General features: G+C 55.5%; 2 protein-coding genes across 6 annotated transcripts in view; both read left to right on the plus strand.

Moving 5' to 3' along the window:
- The window catches only part of GDPD5 (glycerophosphodiester phosphodiesterase domain containing 5), an 89368-nt gene extending 83426 nt beyond the window's left edge, over positions 1-5942 (plus strand). For 3 of the 5 annotated variants that reach the window (XM_059070818.2, XM_067038479.1, XM_059070815.2), the window contains 2 exons: positions 2611-2723; positions 5004-5942. In XM_059070818.2, coding sequence (XP_058926801.1) covers positions 2611-2723; positions 5004-5152 — 262 coding nt within the window. In that variant the 3' untranslated portion in view covers positions 5153-5942. Of the gene's footprint in view, positions 1-381; positions 397-2610; positions 2724-5003 lie in introns of all 5 variants that reach the window. The other 2 variants (XM_059070816.2, XM_059070817.2) reach the window with 1 other exon arrangement.
- A 5604-nt stretch (positions 5943-11546) lies between these two features.
- KLHL35 (kelch like family member 35) lies at positions 11547-18058 on the plus strand. The gene is made up of 6 exons (XM_059070809.2): positions 11547-12580; positions 13653-13837; positions 14291-14409; positions 15048-15236; positions 16661-16849; positions 17773-18058. Exons 1-6 carry the CDS (start codon positions 11547-11549, stop codon positions 17959-17961), a joined length of 1905 nt encoding a protein of 634 aa, XP_058926792.1. The 3' UTR covers positions 17962-18058.

Consider the following 18058-nt stretch of genomic DNA (forward strand, 5'->3'; position numbering starts at 1 on the left):
CCCAGCCGGGAGCCCAGAGCCAAGCTGGGCCAGGACTTGCTGTGTAGACTCTTTGGTGAGTTTTAGCTTCAGGGGGGCTCCTCTCTAGGCTTGTCTCCCCACCTGTCACCCAGGGCACAGGTTTCCACAGCACTCGTGCCGGGCTCAGACCTCCCCACCCACCCTTCAGGACGACGGCTGGGGGTGGTGGTCGCAGTGGGAGTGGGTTGGTCCTGGGGAGGTTTTAGGGCCAGGCGGGGCCCCAACCCAGCCGTGAAGCAGCAGGCTGCGGTTTTACTCTTGACTGACGTTCTCTCTCTGTCCCATACTGCTCTGATCCGGCGCATGTCCCTCCTCTCTCTCCCCCCTCCCCACTCTCTGCTGCACTCTGGCATCTCACAGCTATCACTTGATCAGGTAATTCTGGTGTGGTCCTCCTCCTCCTGTTCCTCTTTCTCCCTCCTCCTCGCCGCCCCCTCTCCACTTCCCTCTGAAAGACTGCCTCCTGAGGAGCCCTAGGCCCAGGTCACCCTCTCAGACACCTCCCCTGCCTGAAGCCTCCTTCCCATCCTTGCTCCCGTCCTGTCCCCTGCAGTCCTCCCTTCTCTCTCGCCACCTTGCCATGTGTGTCCCTCTGCTGTCTCTCCCTCCCGCAGACAGGGAACCAGCATTTCCTTGCAGGTTGCTGACCTGGCCTCTCTCAGCACCAGGGCATTTCCCTCTGGGGAGGGGCTCTGCCTGGGCCACCCCCCACAGCCTGGCACTTTGGGCAAGGCCTTCCCCAGTGCCCGGCGCACAGCCTACCAAGTTGTTTCTCCCTGCCCTGTGGCCCTCCCACCCCCAGTTTGCCTTTCCCATCGCTCACTCTGTTTATCTTTCTCTCCACCTCTCTTCTCTCTCTCTCTTCCACTTTCTGTCTCTGACTCCCACCCCACTGCTCTACCCCCATGAGCACAGCCTCCCGCACTTTCCCCTGGGAAATACCCCCAGCAGTTGAGCTTCCTGACCTAGATGTACCTTGCTGCAGAGACATGGGCCTGACACTTTCCTCCTGGGTTTAACGTTAATTTCCAAGATGAGACCTTGGTCTTGGTCTTGGGGATGCAAGTTCCCTTTGGTCAGGTGCCTTGGGCCCTCCTAGGTCAGTCACCTTCACTGACCAGCTTCTAGGAGGAGGAACTCTGTGCTCACTGACTGTGGGACTGAGCCCAGCAAAGGGCCATTTGCCTGGTCCCTCCATCCTCTCAGTCGGCAGATGTCCACATGTGCTGGCTGGTGCTGTGCTGGGCCTTCTTCCCCAGGGTGCTCCACAGACATGCTGGGCCACTCAAGATACAGCCAGGGTAGCATCATCATCTTCCTGGGGGGTCAGGCAAGGCCTGATGGAGGAGAGGACCCTGGGGGAGAAGTTCATTTCCCTGTGGTCCTCATTTTTCCATTCATTCACTCAACAATACTTATAGCACCCACCACACAGCAGGCATTGGGGTTGGTGCCAGGCACGCAGCGATAAATAAGAGACCCTATTGCTGTTCTCAAGGATGCACAGGGCGGCCAGCCCAGCCAGAGGTTGCCTTCCCCTCTGCCTCCTGCTTTCCCCTTGTCTGCTCTGTTCATCCACCTGTCTGCCTGTCCATCTGTCTGTCCGTTTCTGCTGTGCTGATCCCATCTGGAAACAACTGATTTCCCGTGGAGTCTGGGCTCCCTCCACCCACTCCAGCAGGGCGTCAGGCCCTGGGGGATTGGGTTTTTGTTTCCAAGCTGATCCCCACTTTCCTGAGTGGGGTTGGGGGTCTGGTGAGTCCTTCTGTCTAGGCTGCAGGAAGAATCTAAGTTCAGAGGCCAGGGATTTGGGGCTAGTTCAGAGGAACTGTAACAGCAAAAACTGTGCCCTGGGCTGGACGAAGGAACCCAAGTCCTCCTGGCTCTGCCTGGTCCCTGCACGCCCTGTGCAGCCCCACCTCTCAGCCCATTCAGTTTTGCTCCCACCTTGCCCCAGCCATTAAAGGGGTAACGCTCCGGCCTGTCCCTCTCCACTAAGGAATATGCACCCCACTCTTCCAGGGCTGTTGGAACAGAGCAGCAGCAGCCCCCACCCCAAGTCACTCCAGCACACTTGCCTTGTGACCCTATGAAGACAAGCTCCCCACTGTCTCCCCTCCCCTCCCTGCTTTCCTTCACTTCCTCTCTGGGGTTCCTCACTGGCTTCACTCAGCCTGGTCCTGATGGTGGAGCTGTAGGAAACGTCAGCTGGGACTCCCTGAGATTGGTTTGTACCCCAGGGTGGGTCATCAGTCATGCCTGCTAAGCCCCCACCCCCAAATTTGTCCAGGTGTATAACTGGGGGCACCTGAAACATAACTAACCAACCCCTAACCATCCTCCTGGGCAAGGGGAGAGGATCTAGGGTCTGGAGATAAGAGGGCTGGAGAGCCCTGGCTGACAGTCAGCAGACTCTGATTCAGGCCCCAGCTCTGCCCTACTCTGGGCCTCAGTTTCCCCATCTGTACAGTCAGACAAGAGTCCTGCTGGTCTCTCAGGCAAAATCCAGAGAGTCTGTGGAAGTGGGCAGGATCCCTTCTCCAAGGAAACGTGGGGAAGGACCTGATGCCCATGGGGCCATCTTCGCAGGTGGCGCCTGGGTGGCATACGGAGCTACAACCCCGAGCAGATCATGCTGAGTGCCGCGGTGCACCGGACCAGCCGGGACGTCAGCATCATGAAGGAGAAGCTCATCTTTTCAGGTGTGCAGCTCCGCAGACAGGTTGAGTCAGGCTCTGGGCTCTGTCCTCTGCACCCCACACATGCAGACCGGTGTGTGTGCACACATTTCACACACAGCACATACAGGTAGGGACACGGCACAGACATAAATATACCCACCTAGCTTCACGCTCACACTGGTACAGGTACAGATACACACACAGAAATGCACACCCACCCCTCCATATGCAGCCATCAACTCCACGTCCTGTGGCTCAGTGTCAGCCCCATGGGTAGTGGGCAAGGGTGACATGCAGGGGTGGGGGGAGGGCTGGAGGCCCATCCTGCCATGCTGGTTCATACACAGATGCCACAAACATTGATTTCACCCGATTGCTGCCTGTTAACATTCCCAGATTGATGGAGGAGGCAGCTGTATAAACAAATACATGGAAAATTAGGTGTCACTGAGCTCTAATAGATGGGGGTGCTGAGCCAGAGTGGGGTTCAAGGAGGAGAGAGGGGTTCAGAGTCCCCTGGGGCAGTGAGGAAGGTTTTGGGGCCCACTCTGTGAGGAGGTGATGTAACTGAAATGGGAAGGAAGGGTAGGAGGGTGATGGGTTTGAGGTGAGGGCTGGGCGAGCCAAGGGAAGGAAGGGCATTGGAACACAATTCAATCTCTCTTTTTTTCTTCTTTTGTCGGCACCACAGGGCTTGTGGGATCTTAGTTCCCTGACTGGGGATCGAACCCATGCCCCCCTGCAGTGGAAGTGCAGAGTCCTAACCACTGAACTGCCAGGGAATTCCCCACAATTCAGTCTCTAACGAGTGTGGAGGCTGGGTTAGAAGGGGAAGCTGGAGGCAAGGAAACCAATAATTCAGATGGGAACTGTGGGCATGGAAACAGGAGAGGACAGATTTGAGAGATATTTAGAAGCCGGATGGACCTGGATTCAAATCCCAGCTTATCCCCCGAGCTGTGTGAACAAGAGCATATTATCTAACCTCCCTCACCATCAGACTCCTCCTCTGTAAAATGGGCTAGCTCCCCCTCACAGAGTACTTGTGAGGGTTAGTGCCACGCCTGGTCCAGACGGGTGCTTGGTAAATGCTGCCCAAGTGAACCAGAGCCCAGTTGGGGGGTGCTTGTGGGTTTAGTGGGGCTGGCTCCAGCGACTGCGTGAACATCCACTCATTTATTCACTCCTTTCTTTATCCCTTCCTTCAGCAGACGCATGCCAGGCCCTGTTTTAGGTGCTGAGGATACACAGATTCTTGCCTTTGGGGTACTTAATTCCTCCTACCCTCGCTCAAAAACCCTCCTTCTCCTGGGAGCCTTCCTTGAGCACCCAAGTGGGGTTGGAGAGCCTCCCCCGGCCTCCCACAGCTCTCTGGTGACACTGGGGAGCTCCTAGAAGGAGGAGCCCGTCCAGGGCACCTGGAGTCCCCAGGGTCCTACACTGTGCCTGGCCCAGGGAAGGCAAGAGGGGCGGGTAGCATGAATGACAGGCAGGAGGCCAGCGCTTTGGCCTGTCAGGTTCTGCACCTCCCCGACCCCCGCCTCTCTGTAGTGCCAAAGGCCATTCATTCACCTAGCACCTTCTCATCACTGGCCCTGAGGAGTCGCCGCAGGCCTCACCCCCTGCCCACTCCTGGTTGAGAGGTCCTCTCCAGGGACCCTCCCACCCTTGGTGGGACCCTCAGCCCCACCAAGGTGCTCTGAGTCCCCTTGAGGTGTGCTTAGCTCCCCTCAGCAGACCTTTTCTAAGCCTCTGCTGTGTGTCCAGGACTCTGTACCAGCCACTGGGGACACTGATGCCCAGACCTCATCCCTGTCCTTGAAGTACTCCAGCCGATAGGGGCCACAGATGGTGACAATACAGGTGGGGCAGGGGGGAACAGGGTGGTCATGAGGAGGCCCCATCCCAGCCTGTGGGCAAAAACAGAAATGAGAAGAATTTAGCCAGATTTTAAGAAAAGGAAGTGTTATCGGGAGGTCATGTCCAGGAGATGGGCCAATATGTGCAAAGCCCTGAGGAGAGTAAACACATGCGTGCCAAGCTTAAGAGGGTACAGATAGTTTTCTGTGGCTGGAAGGTGGAGTTACAGGGAGAGGAGACTGAAGTGCGACCAGAGTGTTTGCAGAGACTGAGAAGGGCCTTGAATGCAAAGCTCGATAGCACACCTGAAACCCGAGGTTTCATTCCTCCTGGTGACTGACCAGGAGTGGCTCCAGGCCACCCGTTCCCACCGCATCTGCCAGCCATCTGTCTACCCCTCTCCTTTCTGCACTCACATTCTGCCTCCCTCTGGCCCAACAGAGATCAGCGATGGCATGGAGGTCTCCGATGAGCTCTCTGTATGTTCAGACAACAGTTATGATACATATGCCAACAGCACCACCTCCCCTATGGGCCCCCAAGGGAGCGGCAGCCGCGCCACGACCCTCACAGACCGGAATGGGCGTTAGCTGAAGACCTGTCTGTCCAGCCTGTACCTCATGTGGAGACAGGAAGCCCACAGAGCTGGCAGAAGCGTGCTCTGGGAGCTGGCTCCACAGTCTCCTTGTTGGCTCCAGCCCCTGATCAGCCATGGCCTCTCTTGGAGGGGGCTCACCTCGCCAGCCTCTCAGATGCCCCTGCGGGCCTGGGGCTCCTTTTTCTGGGAAGTTTGTGGCTCGGGGCTCGGGGCCTGGTCCACTCCCTGAGGCTCTCCCTTGCATCCCAACCTGGAAGCTTTGAAGGGTCACTGGGCCATGCCATGCCCCCTGCGGCAGTGGAGGATGTGGAGCCTGCGTGTGCCCACGTGTGTCTGTCCTCCTGTCTGTGCTGTGAGGAAACCACCTTCTCCATGTTTCTCCTGCCTCAAGGGCCTGCACTAGGCCTCTGCCCCAGCACCTCTACTCTTCCATCAGTCTCAAAGCACAAGGAAGCTTGGCCCAGGAGCAACGCCTGCTACAGTGGTGGAGACACTCCTCCCCTGCCAGCCTCCTGCTGCTGCTGGCCCTGCCCCAGGAGAGGGTCCAAGCCATATCCCCTAGGAGCACCTGGAGGTGGCAAGAGCAGGCTCGGGGCTGCTGGACCCACACCCAGGAGATCCACAGGCTGACATGACCTCAGGTTCCCATGTCAGTGGCCAAGGGCAGGGGCCACCTGCGAAAAGTGTTCAGGCATGGTCAGGGGTGGGTATATGGCCAAGGAGGCCTTCAGCGGAGGGAGCCTGAGGGGCCTTGGCCAAGATGATTAAAGCTGCCATCTTGACATGTGTCATCTCTGAATTGTCAGTGGGAGGGTGGGGACAGAGCTTGCTGGGTTTGGGATTCGGGTCCCATGACTGAGGAAGAACCATTCTCAGAAATGAATGGGAGAGTGGCCGGGTGGTGGAGCCCCTCCCCTGCATCACATGGCACTGGGGCTTCCTTAACGGCACTGGGCTTGGGGGCAAGTGTCCCCATATTGTTGTGGGGGAGACAGTCTTGGAGAGGTAAAGTGACCATCCAGGGCCACACAGCTTAGAACTGGCAGAGCCAGAATCCCACTCAGGCTCTGCATGCCTTCTGTAACCAGCTGGGAATGGTAGGGCAGATGGGAGGGCTCCCTGGTCCGACGTAGGACTGGGCAGTGGGACGAGCAGGTCCCTTCGTGGCCACATGGAGGCTTTCTGAGACCCCTGGCCTACGGAGGGATGGGCCCTCAGCCAGGAGATGCCTCTCCCCCATGGTGGAGGTTCAGCTTTGAAGAGGCCCATTCCCATCCCTGGCACAGTGGGGCACCTGAGCTGAAAGCCAGAATACAGCCCCTGGGACCACAGATGCCCCTGTCTTTCAGTCCTTGGACCTCTGCCCTCCACGAGAAGGGGTCTGTAAATCCCATCTTTGTCATAAAAGTCTGCATGGTCTTGGGTGTGTCCTAGGGGAAAGGAGGGGGCTGAACCCCAGTTTCATCCTACATTAAATAAACATGGTGCTTCCTGGGAGCCAAGGGATGTGTCTCTTCTCCAAACAGGGGCCTTCTGGATAGAATTCTTGGGGTCTGGAGCCTTCAGGGAGGAAAGGAAAAGAAACCCCTCCTAATGCTGGAACCCAGACTGGGCCCCCCACATTAACCTCTAGAACTGACCCTCTGGGAACTATCGGGGGACTCACCCTCCTTTCCCCCTTTCAAACATTTGCCAAGTGCTCCCTTCCTGGGGCAGAGGTCCACTCCCGGCTCTCCCTGGGCATGAGGAAATGTATATGAAACCTGGACTGTCTGGGCCAGCAGTGGGGCACACTGCTCTACCCAAATGCCCCAGTAACCTCCTCTCCAGTGTCTGGCAGGCCTGCCTAGTAAAACAACCAATCTTTCATGCTAGCCCCTCCCTGTCCAGTCAGTGCCCCTGGGTCCACTGGCTAGCATGTCCCAGGCTCCTGGCTGGCCACACTTGGGCAACTTCAGTCATCCTAGGGTCTTTCAGAAGCAGGGAAAAGGGGCTGGGAGTTCTGAGTGGAACAGCCTGTCAGCATCCCACTCTCACCAGGGCCCTACACTGTACCCCTCCACTCCCCAGTGCAGAGGCAGTCCAGCAGTCTCCCCTCACCCCAAACAATGGAAGGAGGATAGAGGCCATCCCCCAGCTAGGCCGACAGCTGAGCCCTTCACCCTCAGCTGAGCCCACAGCCTGTGGTCAACCCTGGCTCCTGTCCCTTGATCTGAGGGGTTACTGAGAAGGCCACCTTCCCAATGCCTTCCTTGTGACCTCTCCCTGTCTACTGAGGACAGCCTGACTGCCCTCAACAGGGAAACCGGAGACAGGGCCTCTCCCTTACTGCCGTCTCCACAGACCCACTCCTTGCTTCCTCCCTTGGACCTTAGGGGGTGAGGCCTCTCTAGGCTGAGCCCACCGTCCACCTTTGCCAGGGCCCTCCCTGAACCCTCAGCCCCTCTGTTCCAGGTATTTAGGTGCCCAAATCTCTCACATACTTTAACATACAGCAATATGTACAATCCCTTTTTAGGGGGAAGCAGGATACACCATTCCCTGCAACAGAGTCCCTAGAGCAGACCCTCCCCCAGGCCTCAGGACACATGCCTGGCCGTCATCACAGGGACCCCTCCCATCACGACTTCTTCCACAAACTCGGCCTGCCTAAGCCTTGACGGGGGCGGGGACGGGGCAGTTCCTGCAGGATCCCAGCCTCACCGAGTCCACCTGGCAGACGGCTTTCACTTACAAACCCCTCTTGAGTTCACAGCACCCTCAATAAGACAGGCAGAGCAGGAACCATGACTAGACTATTGCTCCTGCCAAGATGAAGAGCTGGGGCTAAGGGGTGCTTAGTGATCTGCCTGCAGCGGCACAGAGAATCCAGGCAATGCCAGTACCACCTCCCAGGTGCCCTGTGCCCATCCGGGCTCTCACCAAGGCACCCTCCTCCCAAACTGCAGCCCTCTTCCGTGAAAGCAAATTTCCTCACCTGCCCCACAGACACCAGGCCCTATGGCCCTTCGTAGAGGCAGCAAGTGAACAGACACCAGCCTATGGAGCTGCCTCCCTCTGGCTCCAGGCCAGCCCAGAGCTGCCTCGTTCTCTCCCCACACCCACCAGGCTGGCCCAGCACCACCACGCTCACTTCATTGTGCCCCCTCCACGGTGGGTACATTGTCGAGGGAAAAACACCTCAGCCAGACCATACCACAGACCCAGGACCACACACTGTCCACACACAGTCCACATGACACAGCCCCCCAGTGTGCACACAGACCCCTGTCACACACAGAAATGATCGTAGAGAGATGCTGACACACAATGCATATGACCAGATATACAAAGTCGCACAATGACATGTCTGCTGTCAAGCAGGAACACAGATACAGCACAGAGTCACAAAGAGGCAGGAGGGATACCTAGACCTCCAAGCTGTGCAGTTACATTCTTAGGCACACCTACAGCTAGCTACTCAATCACACCCACCCCAATGCCACAGTCACCACGTCCCCATGCACTCCCACACTCACAGGTACCCTGGAACGCCTGCATGCACACACACACACACACCCTCACATCCATGTATCACTCAGGGGCACAACCAGCACCAGGTCACCCCCAATCCAGCCACACGGACCCCAGAGTTGCACACACAGTCAATCCCATGCCTACTCCCGGGTCCTCCCTTCTCCCCCTCCCAGGGCTGATCCAAGAGTAGAACAAAAGCCCTGTGTCCCCTCCTCCCCTTCCCCCTTAACTCTCCTCTCCCCCTCCCCCCCCCCCCCACCCCGCCAGCGTCCATCCCCTTTGTCCTCCTGCAGCTGAGCCTGAGCGGGAGTCCAGGCAGAGCGGCAGGGACATTGCGCCCAGGCTGCCAAGGGTGCAGGGCAGCAGGACAAACAGGAGTGGTCAGTGCAAGAGCAGCAGCTGCAGAGAGCCTGGGAGAGGTCATGGCCAGGTAAGTGCCAGGTACACCTGGGGACTTAGGATGCAGGACTCCCCTGGCTGTGTCATGTCTACAAGTCTGAGTGTGTGTTTGTGAGTGTAGGTGTGACTGTGAAAAAGAAACAGGGTGGCATGTCAACTTCTAGGGGCTGGGGACCTCAGTCTGTGTCAGCACCCTCGGCTTGAGGTGCCTAGACTCTTAGCTGGGATAAGAGAAAACTAGATCAAGTCCTGCCTGGAAATCCCTACCTTTCATGTTCCAATGGGGTGTCCTTCGGCCCCCACTCTGGAAATCCCTAGGGTGGAAACTGGGTCTGATGTCCCAGTGTGTCCACAGTGCCCAGTGCAGTAGACAGCAGGAGAATGAATGAAAAAGTACTGGCGCACTTCCCAGGAGGGGACTCCCTCCCTCTCCCCTGGCAGCCCCTTGTGCCAGGACATCTCTGCAGAGAGAAGTCCCACCTGATGCTGATGAGACCTGCCCTCTTGGATCTCAGCTTAGAGTGGGCTGCCTTCTCAGCCAGTGGAAAATAAAAGGAAGGCAGCATGCTCCCATGACCCCTATCAACTCCTTCCAGTGGTCCTGCGCTGCTCCTTGGGATACACCCCAACCTTGGCAAGTGTGGCTGAGCCGCTAGGCATGCAGTCTACAGCCAGGTGGGTTCAGGTCCCAGCCCCTCTATTTGGACAAAGTAGTTAACTTCCTGGGACTCTGCCCATCAGGAAGCTCATTTCCTTTGATGCTAAGATAGGGGATCCACCACACTGGATGGCCCAGGCATAAACAGTGAAAGCCAGACTGACTACTGGGCAAGATCTGACCTCCGGGCAAAGCAGTCTCAAGGGAGGCAGAGCAGCTGGATCAGGAGAATGGAGGGAGAAGCAAGGAGCAGAGAGCAGAGTCCTGCTCCCCTAGAGTAAGTTGCTACATAAAGGTGTGTGCTCCTTGTCCCTGGAAGTATGCAAGCTGAAGCTGTATGTTCATAATGGCCAAATCATAACCAATCCATTACAGCCCTTCAGGCTATAGAATGCTTTCACAAACACCCCTGCGTTGATCCTCACAGCAACCTCTGAAGAGCAGGTTCCATCTGTGTGATTGTTTCCTCATGACAAATTTGAAAAAGAAGAGGGGAAGGAGTCTAAAGAAACTCTTCAGGTTTGTGAGGATCAAATGAAATTATGTACATAAAAGCAACTAACACATGCGGTGTGCTCCCTTCCTCTTGAGTAAAAACATGTAAAGAAACATTTGTTTCGTTTGTACTGTATACCTAGCACTTTTCATACATTCCATTTAACAGTCACCAAGTCACAACAACCATGTGAGAGAAGCATTATGACCGCATTTTAGATGAGGAACCTGAGGGGAGTAACTTGAGCAGGTCACAGAGCAAGTCAGGAGCAGAGGCAGGATTAGCACCGGATCAGTCCTTAGAGCCAGCTCTTTCCACTCCCCCACAGGGCTTCCCTGAGAACAGAAAACTTACGGAAAAGGTCAACTTCCCTCTCAACCTGGGCTCTAACCTCATATCCTCTTTCCCTCTGGGCCTCTGCACAGGCTGTTCTCTCAGCTGGAGACTTCCTCCCTCCACTCCCTTCCCTTCACCCGGCTAATTCTTCTTATCATTCTCCATCTCCACTCAGGGATGCCTTCCCTAACTCCCTTCCAATTGGGTTCAGTGCCCCTTCTGAGCTCCCCTAATGCTCTGTACTTCCCCATGGGACCCTGCCACACTGCGAGCTCCAGGAAGGCAGGGACTATGTCTTGTTCACTGACTGGCACAGAAAAGGCTCTCAATAAATACTAACTTGATGTATTCACTCGACCTTGAACAGGCACTAACTGAGCACCTACTATGGGCCAGATCCTGTACTCTTGGGGAGGGGCAGATATTAAATAGAATAATCAGGGTGTGGTCAATAGGGAGCACCTGCCAGAGATCCCAAGGAGAGTGGATGGGGTGAGGAGATGGGGGTAGAGTTATACCCCCCACACATACTGGAGCTCTGTGGGGTCGACTGAATTCCTTGACCAAAGGCTACAGCTCCTGTCAAAGGGCCCTCCTTATACAGATATTTTGTGCAGGTTCCAATAGCCTCCCAGCCCTCTGCCTTTAGACCTTGGGGAGGTAAAGTCTCCCTGCTGTTGGTAGCCATGTGGCTCTGCTCTATCCCTTGTGGGAGTCCCAAAACACTGTCTATGCTTTTGTAAATCCTTCATTAGAATCTCCTTAAGTTACCCCATCTGAGAGCATGCCATCTGTCTCCTGCCAATACTGATAGGAAAAAGCTTAGCACGTTTGAAGAACAGAAAGAGCAGTATGGCTGATTGGGTAAGTGGAGCAGGAGGTGGTATAGCTAAGACAGGGTCTAGACCTTCAGGTAGGCAGGGACTAGCTCATTTAGGCCATTAGGAATCTCGACGGGTGGATGGAAGGAAGAGTGGTTGCATGAATGAAAGCACACTAGTTAAGATAATGCGCGCCTGCCTGAGTAAACCAGTGAACCAACGGAAGGAATGGTGGGTGAGAGGCCTCCTGCCCTCTAACCGGGCCCCAGCCAGGTGGATTTGCCGACGACGCAGTCTGTGTTCTCTGCCCGGCAGGACGCTGGAGGGCCCGGTGCCAGAGGAGCCGGAGCTGGATTGGGGCTCCGAGGCGCCGTGCGCGGGGTCCTGCCACGCACAGCGCATCCTAAAGACCCTGAACGCGTATCGGCGGAGCGGCACCCTCACCGACGTGGTGCTGCGTGCCGGTGGCCGCGACTTCCCTTGCCACCGCGCTGCGCTTAGCGCGGGCAGCACCTACTTCCGCAGCCTGTTCGCGGCTGGGCAGCCAGAGCGTGGCCTAGCCATGGTTCCCGTGGTACCCGAGGCACCGGGCCCGGCCGGGACAGCGGTGGCGACGGCGCTGGCCGTGGTGCTCGACTACCTGTACGGAGCGGGCGTGAGGCTGCGCGCGGAGGATGAGGCGGCTGCAGTACTGGCGCTGGCCGAGCGGCTGGGCGTGGCGGGCCTGCGTGAGGCCTGCACGCGCTTCCTCGAGGGTCGCCTGCGCGCCGCTAACAGCCTGGCGCTGCGTCGCGTGGCCGCTGCCTTCTCCCTCGCCTCTCTGGCCGAGCGTTGCGGCCGCGTGCTGCGCCAGGCCTTCGCGGAGGTGGCGCGCCATGCCGACTTCTTGGAGCTGACGCCCGACGAGGTGGCAGCGCTTCTGGCCGACCCAGCGCTGGGCGTGGCACACGAGGAGGCCGTGTTCGAAGCGGCCATGCGCTGGGTGCGTCACGACCCGCCAGCCCGCCGCGGACAGCTGCGGCGTTTGCTGGAGCACGTGCGCTTGCCCTTGCTGGCGCCCGCCTACTTCCTGGAGAAGGTAGAGGCCGACGAGTTGTTGCAGGCCTGTGGTGAGTGTCGCCCGCTGCTGCTAGAGGCCCGTGCCTGCTTCATCCTGGGCCGCGAGATCGGCACACTGCGGGCCCGGCCACGGAGGTACGCCCCGACCCCTCCCTCCCAGCCGCCCCTTGCCTCCTGCCCTGCGTTATTTCCTACGTTATTCCCCTGTTCAACTGCTCACTCAATCCTCCATCATCCTTTAAAACTATCACTTGATCATGCCTCTTGAATGAGATTCAGTCATACATACAACAGACATTTCATAGGGTTGGTGCTGGGTCCTTAAAGAGTTCACAGTCCAATGCGGGAAATACAGGGATCTCACATCTCGTGCACATTCTGCCGCAGTGTGGACTCAGGAGTGATTTGGAAACACCCTTTACCCTTAGGGAGCACAGTCTAGTAAGGGGTATAAATAGGCAGGGCTTGAGGGAAGAAAAGAAAGAGGCTTATTCCCACCCCGGAACACCAGACGAGAAGACTTCGGGTGGAGTAGTCAAGATGGTCTGTCACCCTCACAGGAGTAAGGGACAGACTGTCTTACTCATCACTGTAACTCCAACAGTAAGCTCAGGGCCTGGTACAAGATGTTCAATATTTGTCAAAGGAATTAGGTAGGAATTGGCTAAAGGGTTTGGGAATTCTCATGGGGCCAGAAGTCTGAGGGGTCAGTGGCAGGGGAGAATGCTTTGCTGAAAGGGTGTGTAGCCTGGTTCAATGGATTTAGTGATTAGGGGATGAGTTTAGGAGATGGTTATAGGAGGAGGGACACAGCAAAATTAGTCCACGATGGAGGTTAGAAAACGGTGAAGAGAATGAGTTAGTGGCACACCAACTTGGGCTTGAATTCCACCTGTCTCCTACAGCTACATGACTTTTGCAAGCCAAAGTCAGGATTAAACAAGGTGATTTTTCTAGGTAAGGGTAAAGACTCTGTAAAGATTCTTTTCCTGTAACTTAGAGGTCAGTAGAATGGGGTAAGGAGTAGTGCCCCTCTTCCCCTCAGTAGCCAGAGGGAGGCTGAAAGTGGCAGAGTCCAGCATTCGGAGGGTGGGCAGCAGAAGCGCATGGAAGGGCAGCAGGACCATACAGTGCAGTCCACGAGCGGGTGAAAGAGGGCTGAGACACGTGTGTGGGTTAACCGGCACTGGGCTTGTCCCCACGCCAGATTCATGGACCTAGCTGAAGTGATCGTGGTCATCGGCGGTTGCGATCGCAAGGGGCTCCTGAAGCTGCCGTTCGCCGACGCCTACCATCCCGACAGCCAGCGCTGGATCCCACTGCCCAGCGTGCCCGGCTATGCGCGCTCAGAGTTCGCGACCTGCACTCTCCGCAATGACATCTACCTCTCTGGTGAGGGCGGAGCCATAGCCGGAGTCCCACAGGATTGGCTCAGCGCCACCCTCTGTTCTTCCCTCCAAGCAGGCTACAGGGGCAGATCAGTCCTGATAACCTACAGTTACTGGCTGAGATGGTGCTGCAGAGCCAATCACCGGTGTGACCCCACCCTTGCAATGTTGACATCAACTCAGATTAGTATTGATCACTTCTCTTTAACTAGCCTAGCATGTGCTGTGCATTATGCTAAGCAGCTTATATTATTTCCCATTACAACCCAATTTTATAGGGAAATTAAGAATTTCCCGTTCTCTTGACAATGGCAAAGATCGGTTTGATACCAGTGGACGGTGCCCTCCCTGAGATTCGAGCCCTAGAGACTCAGAATAAAACACAGTCCCTGCTCCCCTGGAGTGCCTCGGGGATAGCAAGAGGGCCTGGGGACAACAGCTGCTTCTCTCTCCCTAGGAGGCCACATCAACAGCCGTGATGTGTGGATGTTTAGCTCCCATCTGCACACCTGGATCAAGGTGGCCTCGCTGCACAAGGGCAGGTGGAGGCACAAGATGGCGGTCGTGCAGGGGCAGGTAGGGACACCCGGCAGCTGCTGCCTTGGGCTCAAGGTAGAGATCTATGGACTGACTGGGGGAAGGCCCTTTACAATCCGCTCTCTGTAAGAAGGGATCTGAGGCCCCCCAAAGAAAAAGGACTTGCTCAAAGTTGCATAATGATGCTAATGCTAATAATAATTACTGTAATAGTACAGCCTAGTAGTCAGGTGGTCAAGGGTGTGCACTCTGGGGCCAAAGAGCCTCGGTTTGAATCTTGACCCTGCCACTGAAGACCAAAAAGAAAAAGGAAAAAAAAAATCTGCCAATTATCTTTGCAAGCTACATCCCTAATTCAGAAATGCAAATAAAAGTGCTTCTTAGGATCAGTTAAGTAAGGTGGTAAACCTTTAAGAAATTAGTAAGTATTTTTATTAAGCATCAACTTGGTGCCAGTTATTTTACAGATCTAATCTGTATTCAGCACCCATCCTACAAACCAGTATCATCCCGCTAGTACAGGAAAATCTGCTAAGGGAGGTTCAGTAATGGGGAGTCAGGACGCGGAGCCAGGAGCTGGGATGCACCCCCGGTGGGATAGTTTCTCCACACACAGCCAGAGGCTATGGGGCCAAGACGCAGACAGCCCTGACTCTTGGCGACCCCCTCATCCACAGCTGTTCGTGGTGGGCGGCTTCGACGGCTTGCGGCGCCTGTGCAGCGTGGAGCGCTATGACCCCTTCTCCAACACCTGGGCTGCTGTGGCCCCGCTCCCAGAGGCAGTGAGCTCAGCCGCCGTGGCACCCTGCGCCGGCCGGCTCTACGTGATGGGGGGCGCTGGGCGGGACGGCATCAGCATCAACAAGGTGGGCTGGGAGAGGGCGGTGGAGGCCTGCTGTGTGCCTGGCGCAGAGCTGGGTCTTTCATGTCCTCGTCCAGGCACTGAGGAGACATCCCCATGTTTCAGGCAAGGAAATGAATTCAGAGAGATGACCCAAAGGTCACACAGTAACTCTGGACCCGAATGTTTGGGCTGGTGCCATATGGGTTTCATAGATTTTAAAAATTAAGTGAGGACAAGGGTGGGAATAGTTAAAATGCTTTTCCTCCATTCCAAAATACAATACACTTGGGACTTCCAGTGGACTTCCTGGCAGTCCAGTGGTTAAGACTCTACACCTCCACTGCAGGGGGCATGGATTCGATCCCTGGTCGGGGAACTAAGATCCCACATGCCATGTGGTGTGGCCAAAAAAAAAAAAACACTCATTATTGAAAATTTAGAAAGCAGAGAAATAGAAAAAAAAATCATCCATAATCTCACCACCTAAGGATAACTACTACCATTAATACTTGGTGCATTGCCTTCTAGGCTTCCTCTGAGTTGACTTTTGCTTTTTAGTTTTAGTAAAATTTTGTAGTTTTTTCTTGTTATAAGTATAAGCACCTTCTACATGCTTACAAACTCTTCACAGCCATCATTTCAATGTCTGTGTAACAGTCAGTGGAGTGGATGAATCACAGTCTACCAAATTTTCTATTGTACATTTAGGCTTTCTGTGAATAAAAACTGATCTTCGTTGTGGCAGCTCCCTCCCCACCCTGATGGCCTCACAGGCATGTGATCCTGAGATCTGACTCTTTCCCAAACTAGGATCTCTCACCCTCCTTATTCCTGCTCCACTCCCAGCACACCTTCCTGGGCTGGCTGGGGGAATGCCCTTTAGCACCTTCTTGTGCAGCACTGACATGAATAGGCCATTCTGGGGGTTTCCAAGGAAACAACAGGAAACAGGGAGTAAGGTGAGCAGGCAACTACAGGTATGAACCCTCAGAAACTGTAGAAGGCATCGTCAACACCTGTGGGCCTAGGAGGCCTGTGTACAGCTATATAAATGGGGGCTGCGAGACACCCCAGCTGGAATCTGGTCATAACCTCAGCACACCAGGGAGGAAGAGGGTTGACAGTATATGCAGCCAGGAATGTATCTCCATGGGGGGCCTGCTCTGAGAACCCTCTACAGCACTAATGCAGATGGTATCTCCACCTCCTGGGATACAGACCTCTTCCTGGACCTTGAAAGATGAGGCGGCTTTTGACAACGGGAGTCCAGGGGGAGGAGCTGGAATGTGGAACCAGACTGAGCACACATGAGGGGAGACACGCATGCTCAGGCCTGGTGGACATAGGCATATGTGCTGAATGAGTCCCCCCGACCGAGAGATGGGAGGTGTGGGCAGCAGGGCAGTTGAGGGGCAAGGCTTCACCTCTGCCACCCCTTCCTCTCAGGTGCAGTGCTTTGATCCCAAGGAGGACCGGTGGAGCCTGCGGTCACCAGCACCATTCTCGCAGCGGTGTCTCGAGGCTGTCTCCCTGGAGGACACCATCTATGTGGTTGGGGGCCTCATGAGCAAAATCTTCACCTACAACCCTGACATGGATGTCTGGGGGGAGGCAGCTGTCCTCCCCAGCCCTGTGGTAAGCGGAGGGTCCTGGGTATAGCCCTGGCACTGGTTCCATTCAGGAGAGTAAAAACCCACTTCTAAGGATCTGGTTCTCAGAGGTAGTGAGTCCTGTGTCTGACTCCGTGCTAGGCGGTTTTACTAGGTGGTATTTCTCTAGCTTTGTCCCACAATGATAATCAGCCTTGGGCTTCAAAGATAAGGAGACTGGCCTTAGAGAGGTTGAGGCTACCAGTAAAGCCATGTAAGGCAGAACCTGGAACCCAACTCCCAAGTGCTACAGCTTTGGATGCGGGGCTTGGTCTCAATGACCCTGCAGTCTCTCCTGATCTGTAGGCCACCAGGTGGTAGCTTACTGTTGGAGGAGGGGGGAGAATAGAGAGGGGACTTGGTAAGTTTCCCTTGCCTCAGTGATATCAGAGAAGGGTCCAGGCCCTGGATGCTCCACCCCTGCATTTCTTGCCTCCCCGCACTGTTCTGTTCCCTCTCCAAAGAGACTATATAGGGGTATGGATGGATTGGTGATCCCTGCCAGTTCTGACCTCGTGATTCTAAGAGCCTGAGATTTCTGGCTTCTCTGAGTCTGGTGGTTATTATTGGAGTGCTTACTATATTTCAGGCACTATGTAAAATGCTTTACATGTTTAATCTCATTAACTGTTAAGGGAACCTTATGAAGAAGGTACTATTATTCTTCTTACTTTGCAGATGAGGAAACTGAGGCCCAGAGAGGTGAAGTGACTTGTCTAAGGCCATTCATTTAGTAAGGGTCAAGCCAGAGCTTGAAGTCAGGTCCACCCAATTCTTACCTCTCTACCTTCCAGACTGCCTACTCATATTCTGTGGGTCAAGGTTTTGTTGTCTGGCCTGGCCAGCTAGGGACAGAGGGAGCTCCAGGCTGGACCCTATAGCTAACTGTCTTTCTGTCTGTCCACCCAGGAGAGCTGTGGCGTGACTGTGTGTGATGGGAAAGTCCACATCCTTGGCGGGCGGGATGATCATGGGGAAAGCACCGACAGGATCTTCACCTTTGACCCCAGCAGTGGGCAGGTGGAGGCCCAGCCATCCCTGCAGCGCTGCACCAGCTCCCATGGCTGCGTCACCATCATCCAGAGCCTGGGCAGGTGACTCATACTTGAACCAGGAGATGGGGAGGGGAGGGAGAACTCAGGTTCACCACTGCTCCCCTCATGGCACCTCGGTGTAAAGAGCCTCTTAGCTTACT

Source organism: Kogia breviceps, chromosome 7 (genome assembly GCF_026419965.1).
Source record: "Kogia breviceps isolate mKogBre1 chromosome 7, mKogBre1 haplotype 1, whole genome shotgun sequence".
NCBI classification, from domain to species: Eukaryota; Metazoa; Chordata; class Mammalia; order Artiodactyla; family Physeteridae; genus Kogia; species Kogia breviceps.

Bases quoted from the DNA above. Each gene is read 5' to 3' on its own strand.
- KLHL35 (XM_059070809.2), top strand. From the start codon at position 11,547: ATGAATGAAAGCACACTAGTTAAGATAATGCGCGCCTGCCTGAGTAAA. The intron at 12,581-13,652 runs GTACGCCCCGAC...TCCCCACGCCAG, and splicing joins CTGCGGGCCCGGCCACGGAG to ATTCATGGACCTAGCTGAAG. The intron at 14,410-15,047 runs GTAGGGACACCC...CCTCATCCACAG, and splicing joins TGGCGGTCGTGCAGGGGCAG to CTGTTCGTGGTGGGCGGCTT.